We start from the raw sequence: 24,702 nt of genomic DNA, 5'->3' as shown, positions 1-24,702 counted from the left end.
TTTAGCTCAGAACGTCCCCTCCTTTCTTGTGTCGTCATTTATCAAGAAGAACAAGGAAAGGCTGACAAGAGTCGAGCGGGAAGAGGAAAAGTCCGAGCACAGAGACACGCAAAAAAAAGACGCAGAGACAGGCGCTTCTGACGCCGTTAACGGCGAGCAAATGTCGTCAGCGAGCAGCGAATGGGGAAGAAGGGTGACGGGTTCAAGAAAGAAATGTAAATATTTGATCAAGGCTTGATTGACAGAGGAACAAAAGCCACTACGTTCAGCGCCTCAACTTGTTCCTGTCTCACAGCCTGGAGGAGGGAGACCTGGCTCACTCCATGTCTGCATAGTTTTGGGTGCTTGGGCTTTTTTTTTTTTTTCGCTCTCATCAAGCAACATTTGATTGGGAAATGCAGAGCCAAGCTGATCCCACAAATATTCAATGATGACATTCCATCCTCTCCACTCCCACACTCTGGAGGTAGCGTCTGATAAACTTGCCCTGTGAGAGAGAGCAATGTCATCTTGTAAGTATTTTAATCTTGAAAATAAATGGTCTAAATCTAAGTCTTGTGGTGGACAATTATTATATTATATTATATATTATATTATATATATTATATTATAGTGAAAAGTGCCCCACCCGCCCTCACCCACACCTCCTGATTGGCTGTTTGCTCTGTGACGTCATTTGGACACTCCATTAGGTACACCGCACATAAAGTGGCTTGTTATTAGGTACACTTGAAAATGGCGGTGTACCTAATGGAGTGTCCGTGTGCTTCCCTCGTTAAGCGCACCTGCGTGAAAAGTTTTAGCTCCTGCAGAACGTGAAAGGAGCTAAAACCTTTCACGCAGGTGCGCTTAACGAGGGTCACTTGGAAAACATATTGGAACGTGGCCCCTTGAGGACTGGTGGTCGACACCCATGGTTTAAGTGAAAAGTGCCACACCCGCCCTCACCCCCACTTTCTGATTGGCTGTTTGATCTGTGTGTACCTAATAACTTTATGCATTTTTTGTATGTGTCAAGAATGTATGTGTATTTGACTACTTGCACTTTATTTTGGGGGACACCAACACATATTACACAACGTAAAACACATATACATATTGTCATATAAAGCAGTTAACCAAATGTCCAATTTTTGTTTTCATGCCCAAAAAAATAAAAACAAGGGATAAAACACCAGACAAGTTTGAACAGGTTTTAATGTTTATTAAAATAAAATAATAATAGTAAATTTCAAACCAGCATTCTAATGTGAAATTGCAGTAGATATATTGGATAACAAGTTAAGTTGTCACAATATAAACTCAAATGACTGGCATTTGAGTGTCCAAGTTTTTTTTTTTTTTTTTTTAAACCCCAAAAATGTTCGTCGAATCAACTGCCGGCTTTAACACAGCAAAACAAAAAGAGAAGAATGTGTGGATGCAGCTGAAATGGTAAGTGCCGTTCCAGGTCAGACTGAACATACAAACATCCGTACTGAGAGTTGTGACCTTGCAGTGGTCAAGTGCTGCCACTTTTATTATGCGCCACCAAATTTGATTTGTTTGGACTCAGGGGCTCAATAAACACTCATCAAAGTCTACACACTGTTTTCAAACCTGAGCAAAAACTGGCCAACCTCTCGTACATCGTGTACACTCCACACAGATAAGAAAAAAATACCATCTGCAGTGTCTTGGGAACCAATCGGAGCCAAAAATGCAATGTGTTCTTTTAGTGACACAAAGCTTGGCACGGTGCCAAGGTTCTTTCACTGACTTTCCAGCCTGTGGGGCCATTTACTGTTATTCTTACAGAATAATCATTGACATGGAAATGGGCCAGCCAGCTATTTGCCAATGCAAAAGTCTTTGAAAATAATATCCAGTATCTCCTCGGGTCCAACCTTTCCGGTGATCCGGCCCAGGCTGGTGAGAGCCAAGCGAATGCCCTCCGCTGCCAGAGCCAGGTCGAGGTCACGGTATCGCTGGTACTGATCCAGGGCGGCCACACATTGCTGCAGGTGGGCTCTGTGGCGTGCTTGGGTCAGGGTAGGGGCACCAGACAGAGGGTCGCCACACCTAGATGGGAAGTTTGATATACACAACTGGTGAAATATGGATTAAAAAAAAATATATATATATATATTTATAGCTTAAGAATTCCATTGTTTTACGTCCCCTTTTCCTTACTTATTCAGTTCCTGCACTTCGGATATGAAAAGTGCCACCCTTACTCAAGTTTGAAACCTTTGTTTGAAACCCTAACTCTAGTATGAAACCCTAACCATGGCTTTAAACCCTACTTTGAAACCCTAACCCTAATTTTAAATCCTACTTTGAAACCCTAACCCTAGTATGAAACCCTACTTTGAAACCCTAAGCCTAATTTTAAATGTTCTGCTAGATATTGCAATTTTAATTTGATTCACAATTTTCTTCAAGTCATCATTCACTCATTCGCTATCTACAGTATCATTCATAAACGTGACATCAAGCAAAACAAAATACTATGATCCTTCTTATCAGAACTGGAAATGGTAGTAAATGTTGCTGACTCACAAAGTCTTCACTCTGCTGTGCAGTGTTGCGAGGAAGTCTTGAAGTCCCTCATTAGTGTGACAGGATATCACACAAACATGAGGAAGGCCAGAGATGCATCCAAAGTTCACTTTTAGCATTTGGCGCTGTTGCTCAGGCAGCAAGTCTGCCTTGTTCAGGACCACAAGGAATCTGTCAGATGGTAAATCTGGGATGAAAAAAAAAAAAGGTCATTCAACACAAATATATTGAACGCAATATCGAAACAGGGTACCTGCGTGGATCTGCTCCTGATCGAGCAGGACATTTCTGAGGTGGTCCTGAAGAAAATCTGGAGCTTTCTTGACATCAGTAGGGAGAAGTGAAGAGTCCACAACCACCAGAGTCAAATCTGCTTGCGCAACTCTAGAGAACAAAGAAATACATCAACATATTCAGGAGGACTAAGCGGAGGCTCAGAGGGGGATGGAGCTTTTTCTGTTGGCGCTCCCGCTCACCATTTGACCATTTTGAAAATTCATCTTTTGACTGCTTTGTTATTGATCATTTCAATTGTCTTTGTTATCGTCAGGTCATTGGTGTCCATTAATATTTCCATTGGGGGGAAAGCACCGACTCCGATACACGTCCATCTCAGGAGAGAAGCTCACAGCAGGAGCAGGAGCAGGAGCAGTAGCGGATGCTTGTACTTACCACCATCCTTCCTGTAGTGACACAGGTCACAAGTGTGTGACCTGCTTCACGCACGACACAAACTGCACACTCTTCCTCCACAGCAGCTTGCCACTTTGTTCAAAATGGCACTCAACAGGAATTTTAAGCATATGCGTCAGAGGATACTGATTCACCACACTCAGCCCATTGATGTCATTAGGATTGTTTATGACCAAACATATCACTTGTCATAATTCCTCCATCTGTCTGCCCATTGATGTCATTGGGATTGTTTCACTTGTCGTGATTCGTCCATCTGTCGGCCTAGCGGCTTCTTAGTGCCAGACAAAGCAGTGATGGCGGCTTTGACAAATATTATTTCATTTTTTTCAGTCTAAACAGGGGAAGTAGCTGTCTCTCAACATGTCCATTCCAAACATCACGGATGAGGTGTGGTAAATACCAGGCGGAATTATGCATTACGCAACCTCCTGGGAGTGTTTCTCCATGTATTTATATTCACGGACAAGCAATACGTTTTTTTGGTAACTATATGATGATGACTTATTTCTTCCTTCCTTTGTTTTGAGACACGTTGGTCACAGAGCGACCGACCAAATATGGCTGACAGGCCATTACGTTCCCTGTAATGTAAACATTGTACTACCGTTCACGAGCTCGACGGACGCCCTCCTTCTCCACCAGGTCCCGAGTATCTCTGAGGCCTGCTGTGTCGCTCAAGACAAGAGGAAAGCCACCAATGTCCAGAGCCGTCTCCACCACATCTCTGGTGGTTCCGGCAATGGGGGACACAATGGCTGCAGGTCTCTGGCCTGGATTTCAAAAGATCAGATTCATGAATGATCCTAAATCATCTACAGAGGTGCAATAGATTGAAGTAATTGATGTTCTCCAGACAGTTCGACAGTAACAGTTCAACAAATGATTCTAATAGGAAGCTCTGGGGCGACTGTACACGACTCCACTCAGGATCGTTTATGTAGTGTAATTCTATTCTAAATGCTTTCAGGATACAATATGCCAAACAAATACATCCTTAGTTTATAAACAACACGTGTTTGATTAGCTTGACACAACATGGGAAACGACATGATGGCCATACAAGCATGGTACAGACAAAAAACACATTCGATATATGTATAGATTCGATTAAATGTGTTTTTGTTCATGTTTTGTTCTTACAGAGTGTGTTGAGGAGGCTACTTTTCCCCGCATTGGTGGCTCCCGCGATGACCACCTGCACCCCGCTTCGTAGCCGCTCGCCCCTCCTCTGGTCCCTCAGGTGTCGCACCACCTCGCTTTGCAAATCCCGCACCATCCCATCCACTGAAAACACAGGAACGGGACATGACGTAGGTATGGTGCTCAACTTCACCTTCTTGTCTTTGTTCATGAGATTTCTGCCCTTTGAAGGAAAGACTTCCGCTGTCTGATGCTATTTGTCTAGACAAAAACTAGGTCAAGGGCTCTCTTTTGTCAGATATGACTTCAAGTTCAAACGCATAGCATATTAATGATTGTGCGGATTATTACGAAATCAAAACATGACTTTGACCTATAACTCACAAACATAGTTAAAGAAGTACATGTTGCCCACATCCGTTGGGGCATTTTTGCGTGTGGCAGTGTGGAAAAGGACAATGTGCCAGCGAGGCTTGCTATTTTTAAACCGGAATCTATTCTTATTTGCACCTCTGAGGCATGAGCCCACATTCCGTGCCACCAAAACAAACAACAGTTCCCAGGCTATATTGTGTTGGAACTGACAAAAGTTCTCCAAAAAGTTGTGCCAATGCCAGACAGCAGGCGACAGACTCTCGGGAAGCTTTGCTCACACGTGGGAAAGCAGTCGACACGGTAATGCTGACGGTACTATTCCTGAGCTGGGCTTTGAAGGCAAGACAAATGCTTCCATCGTCGTCCCACTGCTCTCTCTTTACGCTTCCTCAAAGGAAAGCGTTTTTTGGATTTTCCCTGCAGTGCAGCAAAAGCACACCGCGGCCAGTTAATGATCCAAACGGGAAGTTGTCTCCGCTCTCCTCCGGGAGTAACGAGCTTTGGCACCCCTGCATTTTTCTCTGAAGGCCTGGAAATGACTACATACCTCTGGTTAAGACGCCATCCTCAATAAGCTCATCTTCACTGAAGTCTATGAAGGCCTCCACATGGGCAAGACACTGAAAAAGAAGTGGAGATGATCATAAATTCCTGAATTGAAATCCCCATGGCAACGGTAGATAAGTGAGCATCTGGGGCACTATAATCTATAATGAAAACCAAATCAGTATCATGATTGACGTTGCGGAACACGCACAATAGTAGTATAGCTGAAGAAAAACAGGAAGCTTCACATTCTCATACTCAGATCCATACACACATGCGATACTGTTTTTAAAAAAAAGCTCCATAACACAGAAGGTACTTCTCATTTCATCTTATGATATTATTCTCACATTCCCAGAGGTCTGAACCTAAAACAAAGATGTTATTAGGAAACCTAAAGGAAAAAAAAATCTCAGGAAGTTTCTCAAGAGAAACACCTGGAACAGTTGCTCCCATCTGGTGAAACACGAGAGCGTTTGGCTAGAGTCCAGAATGTTCCTCCACATACATGATGTGAAAAGATAACAATGTGTTTATCAGATTCGTGAAATGGTGTGAGGTGTATTTTGAGTACCCATAAAATATTTTACTGGCCACACTCCGCCTTTTATGACCACAGTAAAGCAAAACAGCTTGTGATGGCTACTTCCACAAAGAATAATGGGTCAAGCCACAAAGCTCAAATCATCTCTAAACTCATTTCACTAGACTTTGGGGACTCCGTCGTCACCTAAATAGAATTACAGTCAAGGGTGGGCAGCAGGCAAAGAAGTTGAGGTGGCTAAATCCAACGTACCCGTTTCATGTTTTGACTCCAGCCCTGATAGAGATGGCCAAGTTCTCCTGACATTTGCCTTAGCGCCTGTCTCCTCTGGGCCTCAGTCTCAGCATGGATCAGATCCCCGAGTCCCTCTACCTGCAAGAAGATGATAATGTGTTGGTGTTGCTGCTTTAGAGCACCTCATTGTGGGCTGTGAGTGTGTGCACATCATGCAGAAGAACACCAAAGGCCAAGCAAGGAGCACATTCTTTGAATTTTTCTGGTTGTGGGCTTCGCTGCACTTGATACGAGTCCTCTTTGGAAATAACTGAAGGACCTTGACCGACTGAACAATGTGCTCTCAGATGTATTCGACCTACCTCCGTCAGCCCAAGTTTCCCTGCTTGAAAGGCTCTTCGCGTGAACTCCCCAGACTCAGCGGGCCTCATGCCAGGCACACTTCCTGAGAAATAAATAGAACACAGCATGCAAACATGATTAAAGAAATGGATGTAATTTGTGGACAAAACACAATCACAAGCACACAACAACAAAAATCAAACCAGTCATGTATCAAGTAGGGTTCATTTGAAACTAATTGTTGTCATTGTTTTTAACTTCTCCAACTATTCAAACTATCCAACAAAAAATATGGCCTTCGAATGCAGCAAAATATGGCATATTAAACGTTTTTTTTTCTTTTTTCCCTGACTGGCTACAGACTGTCCTTCAAAACTGATACAACACTGCTCTCTACAGGCACAAAGAAGCAAGTGCAATAAAAACACTTTTTTTTTTTTTTTTCTGGTCAGTTTCTTGTCAAGCTTCTGTGTTTGTCATAGTATAACAATTTATCAATTTACTCTTGCTCTACAAAATAGAGCACATATAGGAAGTTACCTAGAGCCTGAAGGACAGCAGCGGTAACAGCTGGACCTCCATGGATGTGAAACTCAACACTGTCCTCTCCTGTGAAACTATGAGGAGCTGGTAACAAGAAAGACAGACTAGTCAGAGATTAAATGTCAAAATCAAATGTGTCAGAGTAATGTAAAGTGTAATCAAACACCTGGGAACCAAAGGACAAGCCCACGGTCCAGCACCTCTTTTGACTGAGGATGTGTGATGCTCCTTAACAATGCGCTCCGAGGAACAGGCAGGCTGCGTGTCAGCCCCGCCATACACCTGAGGGCTGTTGAAGATGCGGGTCCACTGATCCGGACCACAGCAACACCGCACTTACCATGACCTGATGATAATGCAAAGATAGTTTCAGTAGGGGGTACTCCATCAAAGGAGCTCAGGTGCCTGAAGAGTGGAGTCCATCTGCTATAAAAACAACAATACACTGTATTGGAATTCTATGAGGCCAATGAGAGCCTAAACACAGCAAATTTATATGAATATACTAAGAGACATGTTACAATTTAGGCAGGACAAAATGTATGCACCAGTGTCATTACTTTTACTTGAACTCACGAAAAACAAACCTTGTCTTAAAGATGACTGGAACTGTCCTGACTCCGTGATGGACAGACGATAGGAGCATAGTGATTTTTAAACTAACAAACACAAAACAGATACTTGTATCTTCCCATAGAATTTATTCCATGACATTCTGACGATATGAAACTACGGCAGTACATTTCCTTAATAATAGGACGTTAACAAAAGTTACACGTCTGTAAATGTCACATATGGAAAGAAAACATTAAATGCAATTTGTGACCCATTGTTTTCATAAAGCATAGTGTGGTCTGCAGCTTCCTAGTCGATTTTGATTGGTTAATTATGAAAGTTCATTCGTTTAAAAACCTGTCAATCTGCATTACGTCCCGCCTACTGTACGTCTTTGAATTCCTTCCGTGCTGCTTAGCACTCGGGTTCCTCTTATTATTACCGAGGTAAATGCAATGAAATAAATAAATAAATATAAATAAATAAATAAATAAATAAATAAATATAAAAATATAATATATATATATATATATATATATATATGTATAGACACACACACACACACACACACACATATATATATATATATATATAAACTTTTTTTCCCTTAATTAATTGTTTATCATTTAAGCAGAGTGGACTTGCTGCATGGGTGTTACTTAGTTGCTACAGAGGGTCATCCAGTGACAATGGGTCGACGGTTCGAATCCCAGCTCTGGAACCCAAAGGGCCTTGCAGCGTTTCTAATTATTTGTGTGACAAAAGGACAGCGGGTTCCCAACAGCTGTTGCTCACCACTGGACAAATATCCATGTCTCCAACCACTATTATATCATAATGTTACACAAACATTGGAACACACCACACCAAGCATCAGCTGACGGCCACGTAACCAGCAATACTGTTTGTTTTGAAGCGTGTATTTAAGTTTGCATAAGGTGCCAACTTGTGTCTTACATTGTTAGACTGTCTAAAAGGAACAGGACATTCCCATTTAAACAAACAACACACTCCCTCTTCTACTTCTTATATTGTTATTTCATTTATAGATGCAGTCCCTGTGACCAGTATAAAAAGAAAATTCAGAAACAACTTGAAAAGAGAAATGATTAGCGATGAACTGTATCCACATTAAAAACGTTACATAATTCATACCAGTACGGAAACAAAGTGCATAAAGGATTGCATTACTTTAAAGTATCGCATGGGGGTTGGGGCATTGCAATTAGTGCCCGAGGCTCGCAATTTGAGCAGATGCGTGATTGTATGTAATAGTGTATGTTATTTTAGTTGTGAATTCCTAAAGATATGGTTTGTTTTCACAGTAACTTCATTCCTTCTTTTGCACACCTCTTATTTGTTGTAGACTCATAATTGATAACAGCACTTGTGGATGTGATAGCTGCATATTTGGTCCATGACCTTTGCCTTCTCACTGGAATATCATATTTTTTTCCAAGACATATGGCTAACTCAAGGTGTGTGTGGCCCAGCCCCCTGTAGCCCCCCCTTCCCCCTTTCTTTTGTCCCGCCCCTGTAGTCATCGCGGGGTAGCGCTCCATCGAAGCACGCACGCATCCTGTTCCACTGCCCCACCGCAGCACCATCACAAACAACCTTCACACCACTTTCCCACTCTTGGATCCCGAAGTCCACCGCCGCGCCGCGCCGCCGTTCCCATGCTCTGTCCTCCCCCTGAGATGCGACAATCCTGCACGAGCGCAAGGAGAAGCCCCTCAACACGCGTCGCTCTTCGCGGATAGAGAGCATGCCCGACGCGGGGACGCAAGGCGCTGCAGCCTCGGTGGCGGCTGCCGCTGGTGCCACAGCGGCCGGCGATGGAGCCGAGAACGGCCGCCACCGACATCGAACGCAGCAGGCGGATGCGGAGAGGCCAGAGACAACCGCTAACCCATCCCAAAGCTCCGGCTCCGGTGTATTGGGTGAGTGTGGCCCGGCCCGGTGCGGCCGGCCGGCCGGCCGGGATGATGGGAGGGCATGCGGGCAGGTGGATTGTGGGATGGCTGCAAACGAGACGAGCGTCAGACACCTCGAGGCACCCTTCTTTTGTCTGCACCGTGCTGACTAAAATTAGCACCGGATCGCACTAGATTTATGTAAAAAAAAAAAAAAAAAAGACTTTCACCTGTTCTTGTCGCTGCTGCCTCGTATGCAAAAAGGATCATTAGTGCTTTTGACCTTCTGGTGTATGTTGTTTATTGTGGTGGATCACACAAGACTTAAGTGTACTTTCCACTGCATTGATGGGCTTGAAAAGAGTACATTTAGGTTTTTATTTCTTAAGGGAATTGGATCGAGGTGGAAATTTGAGCTCTTCTTCCTCCTCTGTAAACCAAATGTTTAACAACTATGTATTGGATTGGCTATTGTTACTTTACTGTTATTGCCTCTGTACAAGCTGTTATGGTACTGGTTTGCAGCGCAAGTATGTTTACAATGCATGTATTCATAAAAAAAAAAAAAGATTTTTCCGATTTTGCATTGCATTTGTCAGGTACGTGACAGTATGAAAGCATCTCACTATAGCAGTCTTTGTAACAATAGCACAAGATTTTCCAAATCGACCAACATCGCACGGAGCCAGGTTTGTTTTGCTGTGTGCGGGTTGCAGCCTGCAAGTGCTGCTGCAGAGTGATGCAGTGAGCTGGTTGTCAGGCTGCTGGAAGTAACCTGAGAAGACTGCTACTGACTGGAAGAGTAGACTGATGTCATCAGGTCAGGGTGGTGGCACGTTTCCGCGTATACCGGCTGAGGCAACTTTGTTTCCAGTGCCAGCTGTATGCAGCCTGGAATCTAAAAGGTGTTAAATTTCTCTCTTTCTGAGGGCTAATTTAGTTGTTTCTTTTTTCTCCAAGCTAAGTTCCAGATTGATTTGCACACAGATAATTAAATGTCCGTCTCCTCCCTCTTTAGTTTGACATAGCAAGTTTTACAACCATAAAAGTTTCAATTCAAAATTTTGCAATTTTAGAGACACACATAAAAAATTGTATCATTCAAGTTCTGAAAGTTATCTGAACTATTTCTATTTTGGGTGTGGAATACAATCAGTATATCTCAAGTCAGCCATGACATGTCTCAACATCAGTCATCCAGCATTGCACCAAATTTCTCCAACTGAGATTTGTTTGCGGTTCTGCCTGCAAGCCTTTTTCTTGGGTAATGGCTTCTTGCCTCGGCTTCATTTTTCTAATTTCATCACAATTGACTTGAATGACTTTGATCCTGTCTTCCTTCTTTCAACATCGCCATTTGACTATTTCCCCTCAAAGATTAATTAAAGTGGAAAAAACAACAATTATTTGCAGTTTCCTCCGGGGCTACTGTTGATAGAGAGATTCTGTGTAGTGGAAATCAGGTCACGTCATTTGTGGCTGTCCAATTAGCTAGTTGCGAGTCAGTGAGATACATACAATTAACAAAGAGGTCCAATTAGGTCACGTTTCAGATTGGAATTTAGATCGCTATTAATTCTTCCAAGATAATTCCTGTGATGACCTTGTAGCTCATGCTGAGAGTAACTCGGCAGTTTTGACTTCTGTGGGGATCAAAAGTTGTCATCGCTAAGTGTTGGTGATTTTTTGGTAATTATTCGATTGTACTTTGTCACTGCGTCAAATTGTTTTCCTAATCATACTTTCTAAAAATCCACATGGTCACAAAGTACTGTTGAGGAATCTACAAAGCCATCTTCAAGTGCCCTAGATTTTCCATTTTTCACGGTTTAATCAGCAGAGATATTGGATCTTTGCTTTTCGCCATCTAACTAGTGAATTACCTCGATGCGGTTTCCACGTTTCTGTTTTCGTGCAATTAAGTTGATGAAACTGAAGCTGAAAATGATGTCACACAGCCGGCGGGTTTAATATGCTTCAAACACAGATGGCACGCTGCTTTGTGCATGTGGCATTGATTGCTTGTGTGATTTTGGATTTCATTTGGCGATACAATAATCACATTCATATTGTAGATTAAAAAAAAAAAGCATTGGGTCATCCTGTGTTTATTGTTTTTTGTGGTTGCTAAGCAAAGCCAGTTGAAATCCAAAAGACCAGGGTGAGGAATGCTTTTACTCCCTGTCAGTACAATGTATATGTGTGATTTCCTTCAAGTCTTTTTTTTTTCCTTTTCTAAAGTCCACTGCGCTAAACGAGTCAGTGGTAAAAAAACACCATCGATCGTCTTTAAGCTTCTTTTCTGAAGGAATCAAAGCTGCCTCAGTCATCAATGGTGTCTTCCTCCGTCTTCCCATTGAGGCTGCTTAGAAATGGGAGGAATGATGTACTAATGCACAATAATTAGCGTCTCCTCTTCTTATTGAGCTCACATCTTTTTCCATCGACATCATCTCGCAGATTGCTTAGGTCACAGCCGTCAAATTGCGCAATTGATTTGATTTTGTTGCTACTCTTCCCACCATCATTTCTTTCACTTTAGCAGAGGCTATGATTATATTGTGATTATAATTATAATCTCATCTCCCATGGTGCTGGCACAACACAAAACTAATCTGGCTCCTAACTCACCAAAAAAAAAAAAAAAAAAAAAAAGGCCTAAATTAGGTGGGATTCATTGTGATGGTTCAAAGGACATAATTCTGAAATGTAATCTACATTCTTTGTTTTTGTGAGTTGATTAAAAATGTCTTTCCTCCGCAAAACTGGCACTTGGCCACTATGCAAGTATGAGCCCCTGTTTGCTGCACAAAGGCGCCTTTTCATTCTACCGTCTTCATCATCATCACCACTTGCTTTTTCCATAATGTGTAATCCCCTCGTGAAAATATTCTATTCAGCCTGAAGGAGTAGTGTTCATATGTCAGATGGGCATGAAATGGATTCACCACAGTTTTTTTTTTTCCTGGGTAAATACACAAAGCTCCTTTTTCTTTTTTTCCACGTCTGCTCAAGAATAAAAAGCACAGATAAATATATAGAGTATTTATTGCCTAATCCAAATGCCTCCAAAATGTCACCTGTAGTTTGGATTGACTGCTCTCATTTCTAGTTTCCAAAACATCAAAGTTACAGTTTCTCTTCATCTTTAAGGCTGGAATATTTATTTGGGACATTTTAGATTTGATGACTCACTGTTTGGATAGCCGCGGTGTGTTCATATTCTGTTTGTGTTAATGTTTGCATCCGGACGTCTTACCCCAATATGTGTGTGCGCTGGAGTGTGCGTGTTGTCAAATAGGTAGCAACTTGTCATCCGTAAAGTTGTTTTATCTTTTGGAGTTTGCAGCCGGTCAAACCAGAGATGACATTTTGACCTCGGCAAAATATTTCACATAATGGCCAATACTTCAATTGACAGCAGTGAACTCATCTAAAAAAATAAATGGAAGCGCTAGAAAGACCTCAGTGAAGCTCGTAAAATGGAGGCAAATAATCAGTTTGGTTTGGAAGTCCGTGAAAGCATATCAAGTGGTCTGATTGCTTCGAGCGGACTGTGCGTTGCCCACAGCAATGAATACAAAAGTCATTAGAATGGCTGTGGTGACACCGCCGCGCTGTCTGCGCCATTTCAGCCAATGCACTCACATTTCACTATGTGTGAGTACTTCTCAGGATCACAAAGTTAAATACCAACAAGCCCTTAGGTCTGATGGCACAGTGTTTGAAAACGACCTTCACGCTGGAAGAGCAGCGTGGAAGCAGATAAGTTTGTCTTTTGTAATTGCAAAAGTCGCTATTTTAATAGCTATCCTTTTATTGCCTCCTTGTCCAATTTCATTTTTTTTTTTTACAATTCTCGTGAGATTTTGTTTCGTGTAGTCTTATAATGTAAGGTTATATCTTTGACGTCTATAACTGTCAATGGCACTGAATGAGCTCATAAAAAATATTTCCATGAGAAGACAAGCTGTCCAAAATGCTTAAGCTTTGTTTTTCACACTTATTTCAACGTGCTAATTAATTTTCTGAGTGTCATCTCCCTCTTGATCCCTCTGGTAGAATAACATAATATTGTTGTTTTGCTATATTTGCCACAGTATTGTTGAAGCGTGTTGAAAACAGTTGCAGGAAAGCAATGATGACAGAGCAGCATTGTATCCACCGGCTAGCAGACCTCATTTCCAAAGCAATAAGTCTGGGCTTGTTGCAAGCAATAAAGTAACAACAACAACAAAAAAACCACCACCACCTTTTACTGCATGTTAGCATTCTGTGATGCGGGAAGCTGACGCGCCGAGTCACAATGCATTGATGCTTTTTATGTAATTGACTGCATTACCTGCTTGTGGCTGCTTTCTAACCTTGACCATTCATTCTCTTTGAGAGCAAGTAACACCTACTTTTGACACGAAATAACCTCGCAGATACTTCCAGTGATATTAATGTGCTTTGCCCCTGATGGATTCTGACAATCACATGAGTGGCTCTGATGCTGAAATGTGTCGAGTAAAAAAAGGGCTGGCGAATGTTTAAGACATAGGTGTCAAACCCAAGGCCCGGGGGCCAGATATGGCCCGTCACATCAATTTACGTGGCCCGCAAAGACAAATTTTGCATCGACTATAAATCTCTGATTTCAAAACTATTTATTCATGACTTTGTTTTGTAGCCTATACTGTATATCGAAGTCAATCATAATGGCCCTCCTATGAGTGCAAAAATGAGTCTGATGCCTCCGATTTCAGACTCATCCACTGTGTCATTGTAAAAAGCTGACCTACTCTATGTTTGTGCTTTTCTCAGATAAGTTGTTTGGAAAGAGGCTGCTGCAGGCTGGCAGACACGTCATGTCTCATAAGTCTTGGATGAAGACGGTGCCCACAGAAAACTGTGACGTCCTCATGACATTTGCAGGTCAATCAAACACACCAACGTGTTGTTTTTCAAAATGCTCTCATTCATTTGTGTCCCAGTTTTCAACTATAATGTTCAATGAAAATGATTATTATTTCCATGCCCATCCCAGATACGACAGATGACCACACGTTGCTATGGCTACTCAACCACATCCGGCTGGGAATTCCAGAGCTCATCATCCAAATCCGTCATCATAAGCGTACGCGGGTCTACGCATTCTTCGTCACGGCCACTTATGAAAAGTAAGACTCCGTCCTTTGTTGGACAAGGTGCCATATTGGTTTCCAAAATTGACAGTAGCATACGAGTGATTTAATAACACAGCATCTCTGTAGCACTTCTCTGAGTTTTTTGGGGGGGGTAACTTCTAATGATAATTTATCATGCTGTTCTATTTAGCTGCAGCTTTTGTAAGCACAGCAAATCATCGCCGACGATGTCTCAGCACTCCGCAGCTCTCGCTTATTTTAAAAGTTTCACTCCATCGGCACCCAAGTGGAACTTTCATTTCTCTTGTTTTAAAAGCGGCCATCAAACGAGCGCAGAAGCTTTTTTACCGTCGGTTTGGTGCATATTGAAAATGCGGGTCAGAGCGGCCGGCACGCAATCTGCCATGTCGTGAAAATGGAAGAGGAAGTGGTGAAAGGGAACGGAGAGAGCTATTCTAGTGGTTAAAATGAGGAGAATGGAAAAGGAAGATGACATGGGAGGTCCTATATTGCAGGAGGAGGCTAGAGAGACCACTTTCTCAGAGTATACCAGCGGGCTTTAGATGAAATGATCAAGAAAAAGCATCCCTCTCCCTTTCTCTCCCTGCATCTTGAGAATGATTTTCTTGTGAGCTGTTTTATGAATCTGGATGTCAAGCTGGCGCTCGACTGGTCGCCAGTCAAGCACAGGGTACCTATAAACAAACTCTTCAACTCGTGTACAGTTTAAAGTGGAATGTGCAGGGGTGTTTTTTTTTATGTTCTTGGAATTGGAATAATATACATGAGGAGATGGCTTTGCTGAAATTCAAAGTCACATCTTTTGACTATGAGGTAAGATGTGCTAAGTCTTGTGGGAATCCAAAATTTCATTTCCAGTGCGCACAACGGTAACGTAGTGGTGAGCCATTTTCTTTCATTCCTATAACTTAATTTCTTGCCTGCTTCAGATGAATTGCTCGCTTCATTTTTTTTATTATTGCAAAATTCTGCTGCTCCGAATGGTAAAAAAGAGTGAAATTGATTCCAAACGGCAGAAAGCAGCAGTCCAACTTGCAGAAGGAACAACAGCTTGGATCAGCTGAGGGATTTATCTTGTCACCAGACTTGTTTAACTTGTACAGTGGCAAACTTGAGGATAAGCCTGCAGGGTTGAAGGCAAACAGCAAGATCACCTTTGCTATGCTGATGACATGATCATATTTGCTAATTCTAACCTTGTCCTGAAGTGACTTTTCAACATTGCGGTATTTTCAAAATGAAAGACGTGAGAGTGCCAATGTAAAAAAACAACGACCAAAAGCATGAGTTATTAGTCATATTTTTTGGACTATAAATTCCACAATATTGTTGTCTTATTTTTGGAGTTAAGTAAATAGTTATGCATTAACAACTGTGCCCAGAAGGTGGCGGTAATGCACCAAAAGTACTTGAAAAAGGTCAAAAGAAAATAGAAGAAGAAATTTTAATAAATTTGAGTAAATTTAGTTTGGTCAGTGTACCATTGGTATTTTACAACTTTTGGGATTTAATGTCTTTTTTCCCCCCACGTTCAGTCCCGTTTCAACAAAAATATATTAAAAAAAAAGGCCTCCAGTTCTTTTCCTAAAACTGCGCTGCCCACCACACTACTAAGCTGCGACACACACGCTTACAGCTCTTTTTTTAAAACTGTAATCCATCATGGATTTGAGCGTATTGTTTCCCCAAGAGCCCGGATGGAGGTTGCAGGCCCACCTAGATTGCATGTTCACGTAGAGGTGAGATGACGCCATCCATCCATCCATCCAGTGAACAGAGGACGTGTGGCTGGCTGATTGCAGCCTTTGGGAAGGGCAGACGGAGAGAAGGAAAGAAAGGGAAGGATGACAGCTGGATAAAAGGAGAGGAGAGGAAGGAGATATAAAAAGGATGGGGGTTGGGTGCTTTGGTCGAAGGGAAATTAGAGGAGGAGACAGCAAGATGAAGATGGAACACAGCCGGCGAGCTGGAATGACTCAAAGACAAATACAGCACAATTGCACTGCACACGTTTATTGCACCAATAAATGAAAAACGGAATTATTATTATTATTACTATTGGGAATATACGTATTACAAATATTCGATTTTCTTCACGACCTTCCTAATATTTTATTGAGAAGTCAGGCGAAAGCTACTTGTGTTTTTTATTTTTATTTATTTATATTCTTTATTTATTTACACGTACCTGTCAGAGCTCCATTATTACACTAAATGTAGTTGTTTTGTGGTACTTGGCAGTAATTTGGGATTTTGAACAAAAAAAAGGCAATGTGTTTTTGCTAGCAGCACAGGAACATAGTGGTTAGGCACACGTTGAAGGTTTGAAGCTTAAATCAATTTTCAATCTTCTCCCTGTGCTCGGGTGGATTTGCACCAGATAATGGAATTCCCTCCCACAATAAAAAAAAAAAAGTATGACAGGTTAATTGGGTTAACTCTATCTTTTTGCAGCTTGTTGCGAGGCGCCGAAGAAATGGGCCTGAGGAAAGCGGTGAAGTCCGAGTTTGGAGCAGGAACACGGAGCTTCTCCTGCGAGGAGGACTACATCTACGAGAACATCGAGAGCGAGCTGTGCTTCTTCACCTCGCAGGTCCGTTTGCACAAACACGCTTGCGTGCACATGCTTGCAACAAAAAAAATTTTCTATCATCAGGAGAGGCAGAGCATAATTAAATACTGGCTGGATAATCTACGTGCCAAACATGGAGAGGTGCTTCACAATATCAATTTCCTGGAAGGTCAACCAATCAGTAAGCCGCATCATTTTCCATTTTTCTAACTACATTGGCAAAGTTGGCTTGATTTATGAATGGTCCCCAATGATTGATTCTAGTTCCGGAGCTGAGTGCACGAGGTGTGATCCAGCAGATGTTTCCCCTTCACGAACAGCACGTCCTGAGTCACTTAATGACGTCTTGGGTCCAGGCCGTTTGTGAGAAACAGCCTTTGGGTCAGTTCAATGGAACACAAATTGTTTTGTCCAGTGAGGAGGACTGAGCTTTGTTTGTTTGCGTTCCAGATGATATCTGTGACTACTTTGGTGTGAAGATAGCCATGTACTTTGCCTGGCTGGGATTTTACACCACTTCTATGTTGTACCCTGCTGTGATCGGATTTGTACTGTGGATGCTCACCGAGTCGGATCAGGTGAGACGTGTTATCAATACGTGATTGGGCAATATCAGTAGATTAGTAAATCATTTTGTCATTTTGTAGAAATACCGCAAAATGGCAACAAAGCACTTTTTTCTTGCAGTTAAGGTTAAGGCCTGATTGAATTAAGAAATTTATAATAAAAATTTGCGAGACTCTCCACTTGATCAATTCTACTTATCATTTAATAACGGCGGGTTATTTTGCTGCATCAGACGAGCCGTGACATCTGCTGCGTGGTCTTTGCGCTTTTCAACGTGGTGTGGGCCACTTTGTTTCTGGAACGGTGGAAGAGGAGAGGTGCCGAGCTAGCGTACAAATGGGGAACTCTCGACACGCCTGCCGAATCCCTGGAGGAACCACGTCCTCAGTTCCGGGTCTGAAAGATTCCAACTTTTATCTTCTCTCTTGTCTTGGCCTCTCTTTCATGCCTTTCTTTCTTGATGCCTGGGCAGGGAGTCAAGCGCTGTAGTCCTGTCACAGGACGTGAGGAGTTCTACTACCCGCCTTGGCGGAGACGTGTGTTCAGGTGGCTGGTCAGCTTGCCCATCTGTCTTCTCTGTCTCTGTTTTGTCTTCCTGGTGATGCTCATCTGTTTTGAGCTACAGGTAGGTCACCTGCCTTTATAATTCATTAAATTAATTGATTTAAATTAAAATATAAATTGATTTAAAATTAATTAAATTAAATTTCAGTCACATTTATCGAGAAAATTCTGAGTGATTAAAAAAACAGGAATGAGTGCTTTGTCATTCCAGGAGTTTGTGATGGGGATCAAGGAAATGCCTCGGCTGGCTCGCTTCATCCCGAAGATAATGCTCGCTATCACTGTGACTGCGTGTGATGAGGTCTACAGGAAAATTGCTTGCTGGCTCAATGACATGGGTAAACGCCACCAGTCCTCAATTTATCTTTTAGTGAAAAAACTGAAGACAATGATTCAGATATGAATCATTTGAATTGCACTACAACAGTCATTTTTCTATGTTTCCACAGAAAACTATCGACTCCAGAGTGCCTATGAGAAAAATCTCATCATCAAAATGGTTCTTGTGAGTGATTAAAGCAAAAATAATCTACTGCTGACTTTTTTTTGTTGCTTTCTCACTTTGATGACATCTCATCTTCTTTCACAGTTTCAGTTCGTAAATTCATATCTCAGCCTTTTTTACATTGGATTCTACCTCAAAGACATGGAGCGGCTCAAAGAGGTAAGAATGGGCAAATTTTCATTCTTCATATGAAGAACTGGATATTACTTTCTGAGGATGATATTATTGACTTAATGCCTAAACTTCCCAGCTCAGCGGTTTCGCTTGTCTGAGAACCAAATCATGATGATCATCTTTTATGAACATTTTTGAATATTGTTGTGGTCTTTGTCAGATGCTGGCCACTCTGCTCATCATACGCCAGTTCCTTCAAAACGTGAAGGAGGTGCTCCAGCCTTACGTGTATGAGCGCCACAAGTTGGGTGAGCTAACTTTGCGAGCCCTGTGGGACCTGTTGCTCTCTGTGCTGCTAAAATACGCCAGGCTGGCTGCTGGAAAAGCACAGGCTACGCCCACCGACGCGGCCATGCCGGGATCTGGTCTGAAGGGAACCAGGCCCGGGTCGGGGCACACGGACAAAAGGTCAGGCCCTCTATGTCTCACTAAATTAAGATATTATTCAATTTGTCACAAGAGTGATTTTAAACCACTTTATATTGACCGATTAACCTCAGCCTGTCTTTTTGTTCAATACAGGGAAAAGAAGTGTTTGAACGGGGGGTGCGGGGTGCCCGACGAGGAGGAAAGCGGCGAGAGGGATGAGGCTGACAGCGGGAGGTTCAGTGAAGGAGAAACCGAGGATGAAAATCTGATCGATTGCGGTTTGAAACTGAGGAAAGTCAGCTTTATAGAGAAGGTTTGTCAAATTGGGACACAAAGATCATTTAGAGCACCTTTTGCCATCTAGTGGAGGACAATATAATGACGTTGTCTGTCACTATGTCACTGGTATAGATGGTTGAACAAAGATCTGAAGTGAAATTGAAGATGATTCTTTTTCTTCTTTTATTCCTGTGTGTTGTGTAGATGGACAGGAGGCCGCCGTGTAGCGGCCACCAAGGGGACAATAGTTTTACGGAGGAAGGGAGCCCAACTATGGTGGAGAAAGGAATGGACCCGACCTCTGTGTATTCAGTGTGTGACGACGAATTTGATAATGGCGTCCATGACGTGAAGGAGGCAGGTGGGGGCGTGGCACAGTCTGAGGGAATCAACCACGCCGCTGCCGCCGCTGCTCCGCCTGCCTCCAGGAGCGAGAACAGCGCACTGTTGCGAAATCGGAGAAGAGGCCGCAGCACAGAGCGGGGCGAAGTTACGTCAAAGAGGGAATCGTGGATCGACCCTCCGGAAGTGAAGGAGAGCACCACGCTTACTCAGGCGGAGATAGAGAGCTGCATGCAGACTTACGAGGTACAAGGGACCAGCAGTTGCAAATTTGGAAAATTGTTCTTTAAATGACAGTAGCACTAAGTTATAAACCACTTTTATCAACAATGTGGTTCTCCAAAGTCCTGATGTGGCCAATCATTTGTCAGGACACTTTCCAGGACTACCAGGAGATGTTTGTCCAGTTTGGCTATGTGGTGCTGTTCTCCTCGGCTTTCCCTCTGGCTGCCCTGTGCGCTCTTCTCAACAACATCATCGAGATCCGCAGCGACGCCTTCAAGCTGTGCACGGGTCTGCAGAGGCCGTTTGGTCTCCGAGTGGAGAGCATTGGCCAGTGGCAGGTCAGAAGGAAAACTCCTGAGGCTCACCTCTAAACAAAATAATTCTGTACACAAACCTCCTCCCTCTCCTGTTTCAGTCTGCAATGGAAGCCATGGGTCTGATTGCCATCATTGTCAACTGTTACCTGATTGGTCAGTGCGGTCAGCTGCAGCGCCTCTTCCCCTGGCTCAGCCCTGAGATGGCCATCATCTCCATTGTCATCCTCGAGGTACTCTACTTGGCCAAAATTGATTGTGTGGCCATTGCACCTAATTGGAGCCAAGTGTAGATATGATGCTTCACTTATTTGGCCCCAAGTGGTCTTCCCTTAAGCACACCTTAGAGATGGCACGTCATCAGAAAGTCGAGGACCGTGGCAAGTCTTGTCCTCGAGTACCCGTAACATATTTGTGTTGTGGTGCTAGGAGCCCACAGCTCCGTAGCTGTCTTTAATAAGATAAGGTAAACAGCCTGCAGCACTATCTTGGCCTGATAACCAAATTAGGCTTATTTCAAGGGAAAAACCAAAGAGCCCGAGTGTTGCATCCATGAATGTTTTTGTCCCATATTCATCCGTGTGAGCTCGTCCTCCTGTCGACCTGTCTGCTTGTCTCTCTGCAGCACTTCGCTGTCCTCTTGAAGTATGTCATCCATGTGGCCATTCCTGACATTCCAACATGGGTCAAAGAGGAGATGGCTAAACTGGATTATCAGCGCAGGGAGGCCTTTAAGGTGAATTATGAGAACGCATAATAAATGAGGAGGAGGGGGGGGGGGGTCATATGGACAAATTGGTCAAGTGCCAACCACTTAAGACTGAGACAGGCAAGATAAAAAAAAAAAATTGCTTCAAATTCTCATCACCATCAGTACAGCCATATTAGAATTAATTTTAGACCGAAGAGACTAAAGTTTGTCCTGCAAATGCTTTCTGTCAGCAGTCGTGTTCAGAAATAAAAGCAGTGTCCCCGTTACACCGTTGTGTTTTTGCTCCCTCTGCAGAAACACGAGCGTCAGGCTCAGCAGCACTACCAGCAGCTGCAGAGGAAGAAACGGGAGGAGGAGGAGAGGCAGAGGCAAGTGGAGCACATGGCCCGCAGAGAAAGAGACAGGGATGACAGCAAGGGAGACGCGGCCGGGGATCACCACCACGACAAAAGCCACAGCAGCAAATCGCGCCCCGCCAGCGGCGGCAGCGGCGCTGGGACGGACAAGCCCAAGAGGCCCAGCTCGCTCTTGGCCAACAACAATGTGATGAAGCTCAAACAGATCATACCGCTGCAGAGTAAGTTCTCCTCAGGCGGCGCCCGCTCCCCTCAGTCGCCCACCGAAGCAAAACTGCCAGGGTTCCTCAGCTTCAAATTCCTCAAATCGCCCGAGAATAAGAAGGAAGCCGCCACCAACGGTACATCTGCATCATCATCCTCTTCATCATCAGGTAGCAGCTCGCAGGAGCGTTCTCAGTCACCCAGCAAAGCCTTCAACCCTGGCAAATTGTTTAATTTTGGAAAACCCGAAGCGGGGACTTGCATCAACGGGGCGCCGCCGCCCAGATCCGGGGAAGGATCCTCGGCGGCAGAGAAACCGGCCTCCAGGTCCGACTTGAACGGTATACCGGACGAAATCCCCTCTCCTGGAGGGGAGGGGTCAGAGGACAGTGAGTTGGACCCTCCCGGCCCCAAAGTCTAGTAGCTCCTTTTGGTTTCACCTCAACGGAAGAACTTAAGAGTGGAGACGTGTGGCAAGAGCAGGCCACCTACTTGAAGTTGAAATGGATTCCTGTTGTTTTTGGTTCTCCTGAACAACAAACTAGACTTGATCAGAACCATTCTGAACCTTCTGTCACGCGTACACGACACACACACACACACACACAATCATGTCTGCAATACATAAAGAAATGCATGAGCTGCATTTCTTATCATTTGAAGCCTTCAAAGCAAAAAGCTGTGATTCTTATTTTCTTCTGTGGCCAATTGTGAGCATCTTCCAAAAGCCTTCAAGCGAGGAAGAAGGATCTCTAAATGTACTAGAGTGTTTCTTAGTCATTGCAAATCAGTATTAGACAGCTATCTTGTTTTTAACTGTGAAATATTTGGCCCCTCCTCTTTTTAGGTGGAAAAAAAAAAGAAAAGCAATATTAATGGCGTCTGAATTTTGTGTAATGCTGCAGTTTTATTGTGACCCAACCCCTTTAGCGGGGCATCCTTGATGTGTACGCCCCCCCCGCTTTATTTTCAAAGCCGAGGTGAGGTCTAAGCTTTGTAAACATCTTCTCATCTGTGGCAATATAGGATTCATTCGCAACAACGTCAATCCACAAGGTTCTCCATTTCACAGCGTCTAAACACACTTGGCTACTCTGCCTGACACATTATGCAAAGTGGACTGTATAGATTTCCTCCTTTCGCACAGTACATAAGCAGAAATAGTCCATGTTTATTTTTGCAAGTTGCTCTCGTGACGGGATTCGCTTTATCAGTGCTAATCGTTTTAGTTTGGACCAAAGTGGTATTTTTTCCACGATACTGTTATTGTGGATGCTTGGTTTTAATTTTCAGTTCTGCACTTTCAACAAAAGATGGCGCCAGATTTCTTTTTTTTTAACACTGGAAGGCGACAATAGTGTGCAGACTGGCCAAGATGGTGCAGAGCTGGCATCGCCATTTTGGCTTGAAAGGCATTACCTATGCATTCCCACATCACTGATACTGATAAGGGGTTTGGCAATAACAGAGGACACTTACCTGGAAGAATCACTTTGTCACTCTGCATTGTCTCGGTCATATTTCTTATGCATCTCAGTCACTGCATCAGTAGAGTTGCTCTTCTGTGTCAACATAGAACTTTGTTTTAATGTCACTGTAGGTCCATGAGTTCACATTACATTACATGCAATAAGGGATATGTTGACAAACTATCAGATTGTTTTTAAATATTTTGAGGTGGGGATTATAAATACCAGGCTGGGAGAAGTGTCTGATTTTCAGATGGGAAAAATCAGGATACTGAAATCACAAGTTCATGCTGTACAGTAGATATCATTCACATTGATCACTTAAAGATGACATATCATGGTTATAAATCCATCCTTTTTACATTTGACTCATTCTGAGGAGCGGCTCAGAGCAAGCCGTTTTGGTGCGGTCTCTTTAAATGCAAATGAGATGCGGCACACCTTTTTAGCGGAAGTAGTGTTTACCTGCACCGCAAACTTTTTGGTTGATTAAAAGATGTCAACAGCAGACGAATGAATTTAACATATTATTGTGTTCCCCCAAGAATAAAACAGCCACTTCGATGCAATTCATCTGACACAACTACTCAAAATACACCCCATAGAGTGCACAAAGCTAAAATTAGCAGAAAGACTGATGCTAATGATGCTAATGCTATGTAAACGAGGGTATCGTAGACACGCAATAATATGAAAGTCAAATACAGTTTTTGTGTCATTTCATGCTTACCGCTTTACTCTATCCGTCGTTTCCATACGTTGAAGGAACTGAACCCTCAATGAGACGAAGTTTTTCGGCAAATCTTTCTCTGTGCTGATGAACGCGTCCAACAACGGAACTTAATTGAGAAACCGTTTGGCCCCACCCATTACCTTGTTTGGTAGTGCCGCACCATAGACTGTGCCGTTTTAGATAAAAAGTAAAAAAAAATATCCCCCAAACAGATTATAAAAGTATCTCTGCAACATCTGGAGGGATAAAATAAACTTTTAACAATCGTGGAGACTCCAAGTGCACAGTAAAATGTAATTAAAAGCTAAAAAAAAGTTGATTTTCCATGATATATCAAATGTATTCATCATAATGGTTTTTTTTTTTTTGCTGCAGAAACGTCAAACATCAGAAAACTAGGTCATGTTTCCTAGTTGACAAATTTATTGATGTTTCAGAAGAGCAACTCAAAACTAAAAGAAACATTGAAATGGTATCAATTTCCCTGTTATTGTAAGACGTGAACATCTGGCCGTCAACGTTGCTACAAATACATAGAACACAATCATCATCATCAATTGATGCCTCACAGAACATCATGCAGCTCTTCCAATGTACAAAAACTCTTTTAAAAGTCAATAACTGGGAAATTAAAGTATTTATGTTTTAATTTATTTTGTCATATTTTTGTAAGATCTGAAAAAGTTGATAGTTAATAAAACTATTTCAAATGCATTCGGTGGTGTTTGTTGTTTT

The 24,702-nt window shown here is 42.8% G+C and overlaps 2 protein-coding genes and 1 long non-coding RNA gene across 10 annotated transcripts; 2 read left to right on the top strand and 1 right to left on the bottom strand.

Moving 5' to 3' along the window:
* The first annotated feature begins 17 nt into the window (after window positions 1-17).
* On the top strand, window positions 18-6,826 carry LOC148389022 (uncharacterized). 3 transcript variants are annotated; one of them, XR_015862349.1, is made up of 4 exons: window positions 18-512; window positions 3,092-3,238; window positions 4,380-4,551; window positions 6,424-6,826. It is a non-coding gene; the product is annotated as an uncharacterized LOC148389022 (long non-coding RNA). The 3 variants fall into 3 exon arrangements; XR_015862348.1 differs by having other exon boundaries at window positions 3,092-3,245; XR_015862347.1 differs by having other exon boundaries at window positions 19-512; window positions 3,092-3,205.
* Window positions 1,190-24,119, bottom strand: gtpbp3 (GTP binding protein 3, mitochondrial). Of its 5 annotated transcripts, XM_088395319.1 has the most exons (13): window positions 23,965-24,105; window positions 23,460-23,505; window positions 23,245-23,327; window positions 7,128-7,307; window positions 6,959-7,045; window positions 6,439-6,521; window positions 6,095-6,214; window positions 5,300-5,372; window positions 4,378-4,521; window positions 3,842-4,007; window positions 2,795-2,925; window positions 2,542-2,728; window positions 1,190-2,061 (listed from the first exon to the last, which is right to left on the bottom strand). In XM_088395319.1, the coding sequence occupies exons 3-13, from the start codon at window positions 23,282-23,284 to the stop codon at window positions 1,830-1,832; spliced, it is 1,443 nt and encodes a 480-aa protein (XP_088251445.1). In that variant the 5' UTR covers window positions 23,285-23,327; window positions 23,460-23,505; window positions 23,965-24,105; the 3' UTR covers window positions 1,190-1,829. The 5 variants fall into 5 exon arrangements, with proteins under 5 accessions (XP_088251445.1, XP_088251443.1, XP_088251441.1 ...); XM_088395317.1 differs by lacking the exon at window positions 23,460-23,505 and having other exon boundaries at window positions 23,965-24,119; XM_088395315.1 differs by lacking the exons at window positions 23,245-23,327; window positions 23,460-23,505; window positions 23,965-24,105 and adding an exon at window positions 7,549-7,841 and having other exon boundaries at window positions 7,128-7,387.
* On the top strand, window positions 9,044-24,681 carry ano8b (anoctamin 8b). Of its 2 annotated transcripts, none has more exons than XM_088395296.1 (19): window positions 9,044-9,459; window positions 14,239-14,349; window positions 14,462-14,594; window positions 17,037-17,175; window positions 17,239-17,335; window positions 17,419-17,535; window positions 17,605-17,732; window positions 17,954-18,115; window positions 18,194-18,346; window positions 18,497-18,623; window positions 18,735-18,790; window positions 18,875-18,949; window positions 19,125-19,372; window positions 19,487-19,646; window positions 19,817-20,200; window positions 20,338-20,517; window positions 20,595-20,726; window positions 21,119-21,229; window positions 21,500-24,681. In XM_088395296.1, the coding sequence occupies exons 1-19, from the start codon at window positions 9,285-9,287 to the stop codon at window positions 22,184-22,186; spliced, it is 3,375 nt and encodes a 1,124-aa protein (XP_088251422.1). In that variant the 5' UTR covers window positions 9,044-9,284; the 3' UTR covers window positions 22,187-24,681. The 2 variants fall into 2 exon arrangements, with proteins under 2 accessions (XP_088251422.1, XP_088251421.1); XM_088395295.1 differs by having other exon boundaries at window positions 9,045-9,459; window positions 20,326-20,517.
* Window positions 24,682-24,702: the final 21 nt, after the last annotated feature.

This window comes from Syngnathus floridae, chromosome 13 (genome assembly GCF_059516105.1).
Source record: "Syngnathus floridae isolate MCC-2025c chromosome 13, RoL_Sflo_1.0, whole genome shotgun sequence".
Lineage (NCBI taxonomy): Eukaryota > Metazoa > Chordata > Actinopteri > Syngnathiformes > Syngnathidae > Syngnathus > Syngnathus floridae.
The sequence above is the reverse complement of the archived record's forward strand: the minus strand, read 5'-3'. Positions and strand labels throughout refer to the sequence as shown.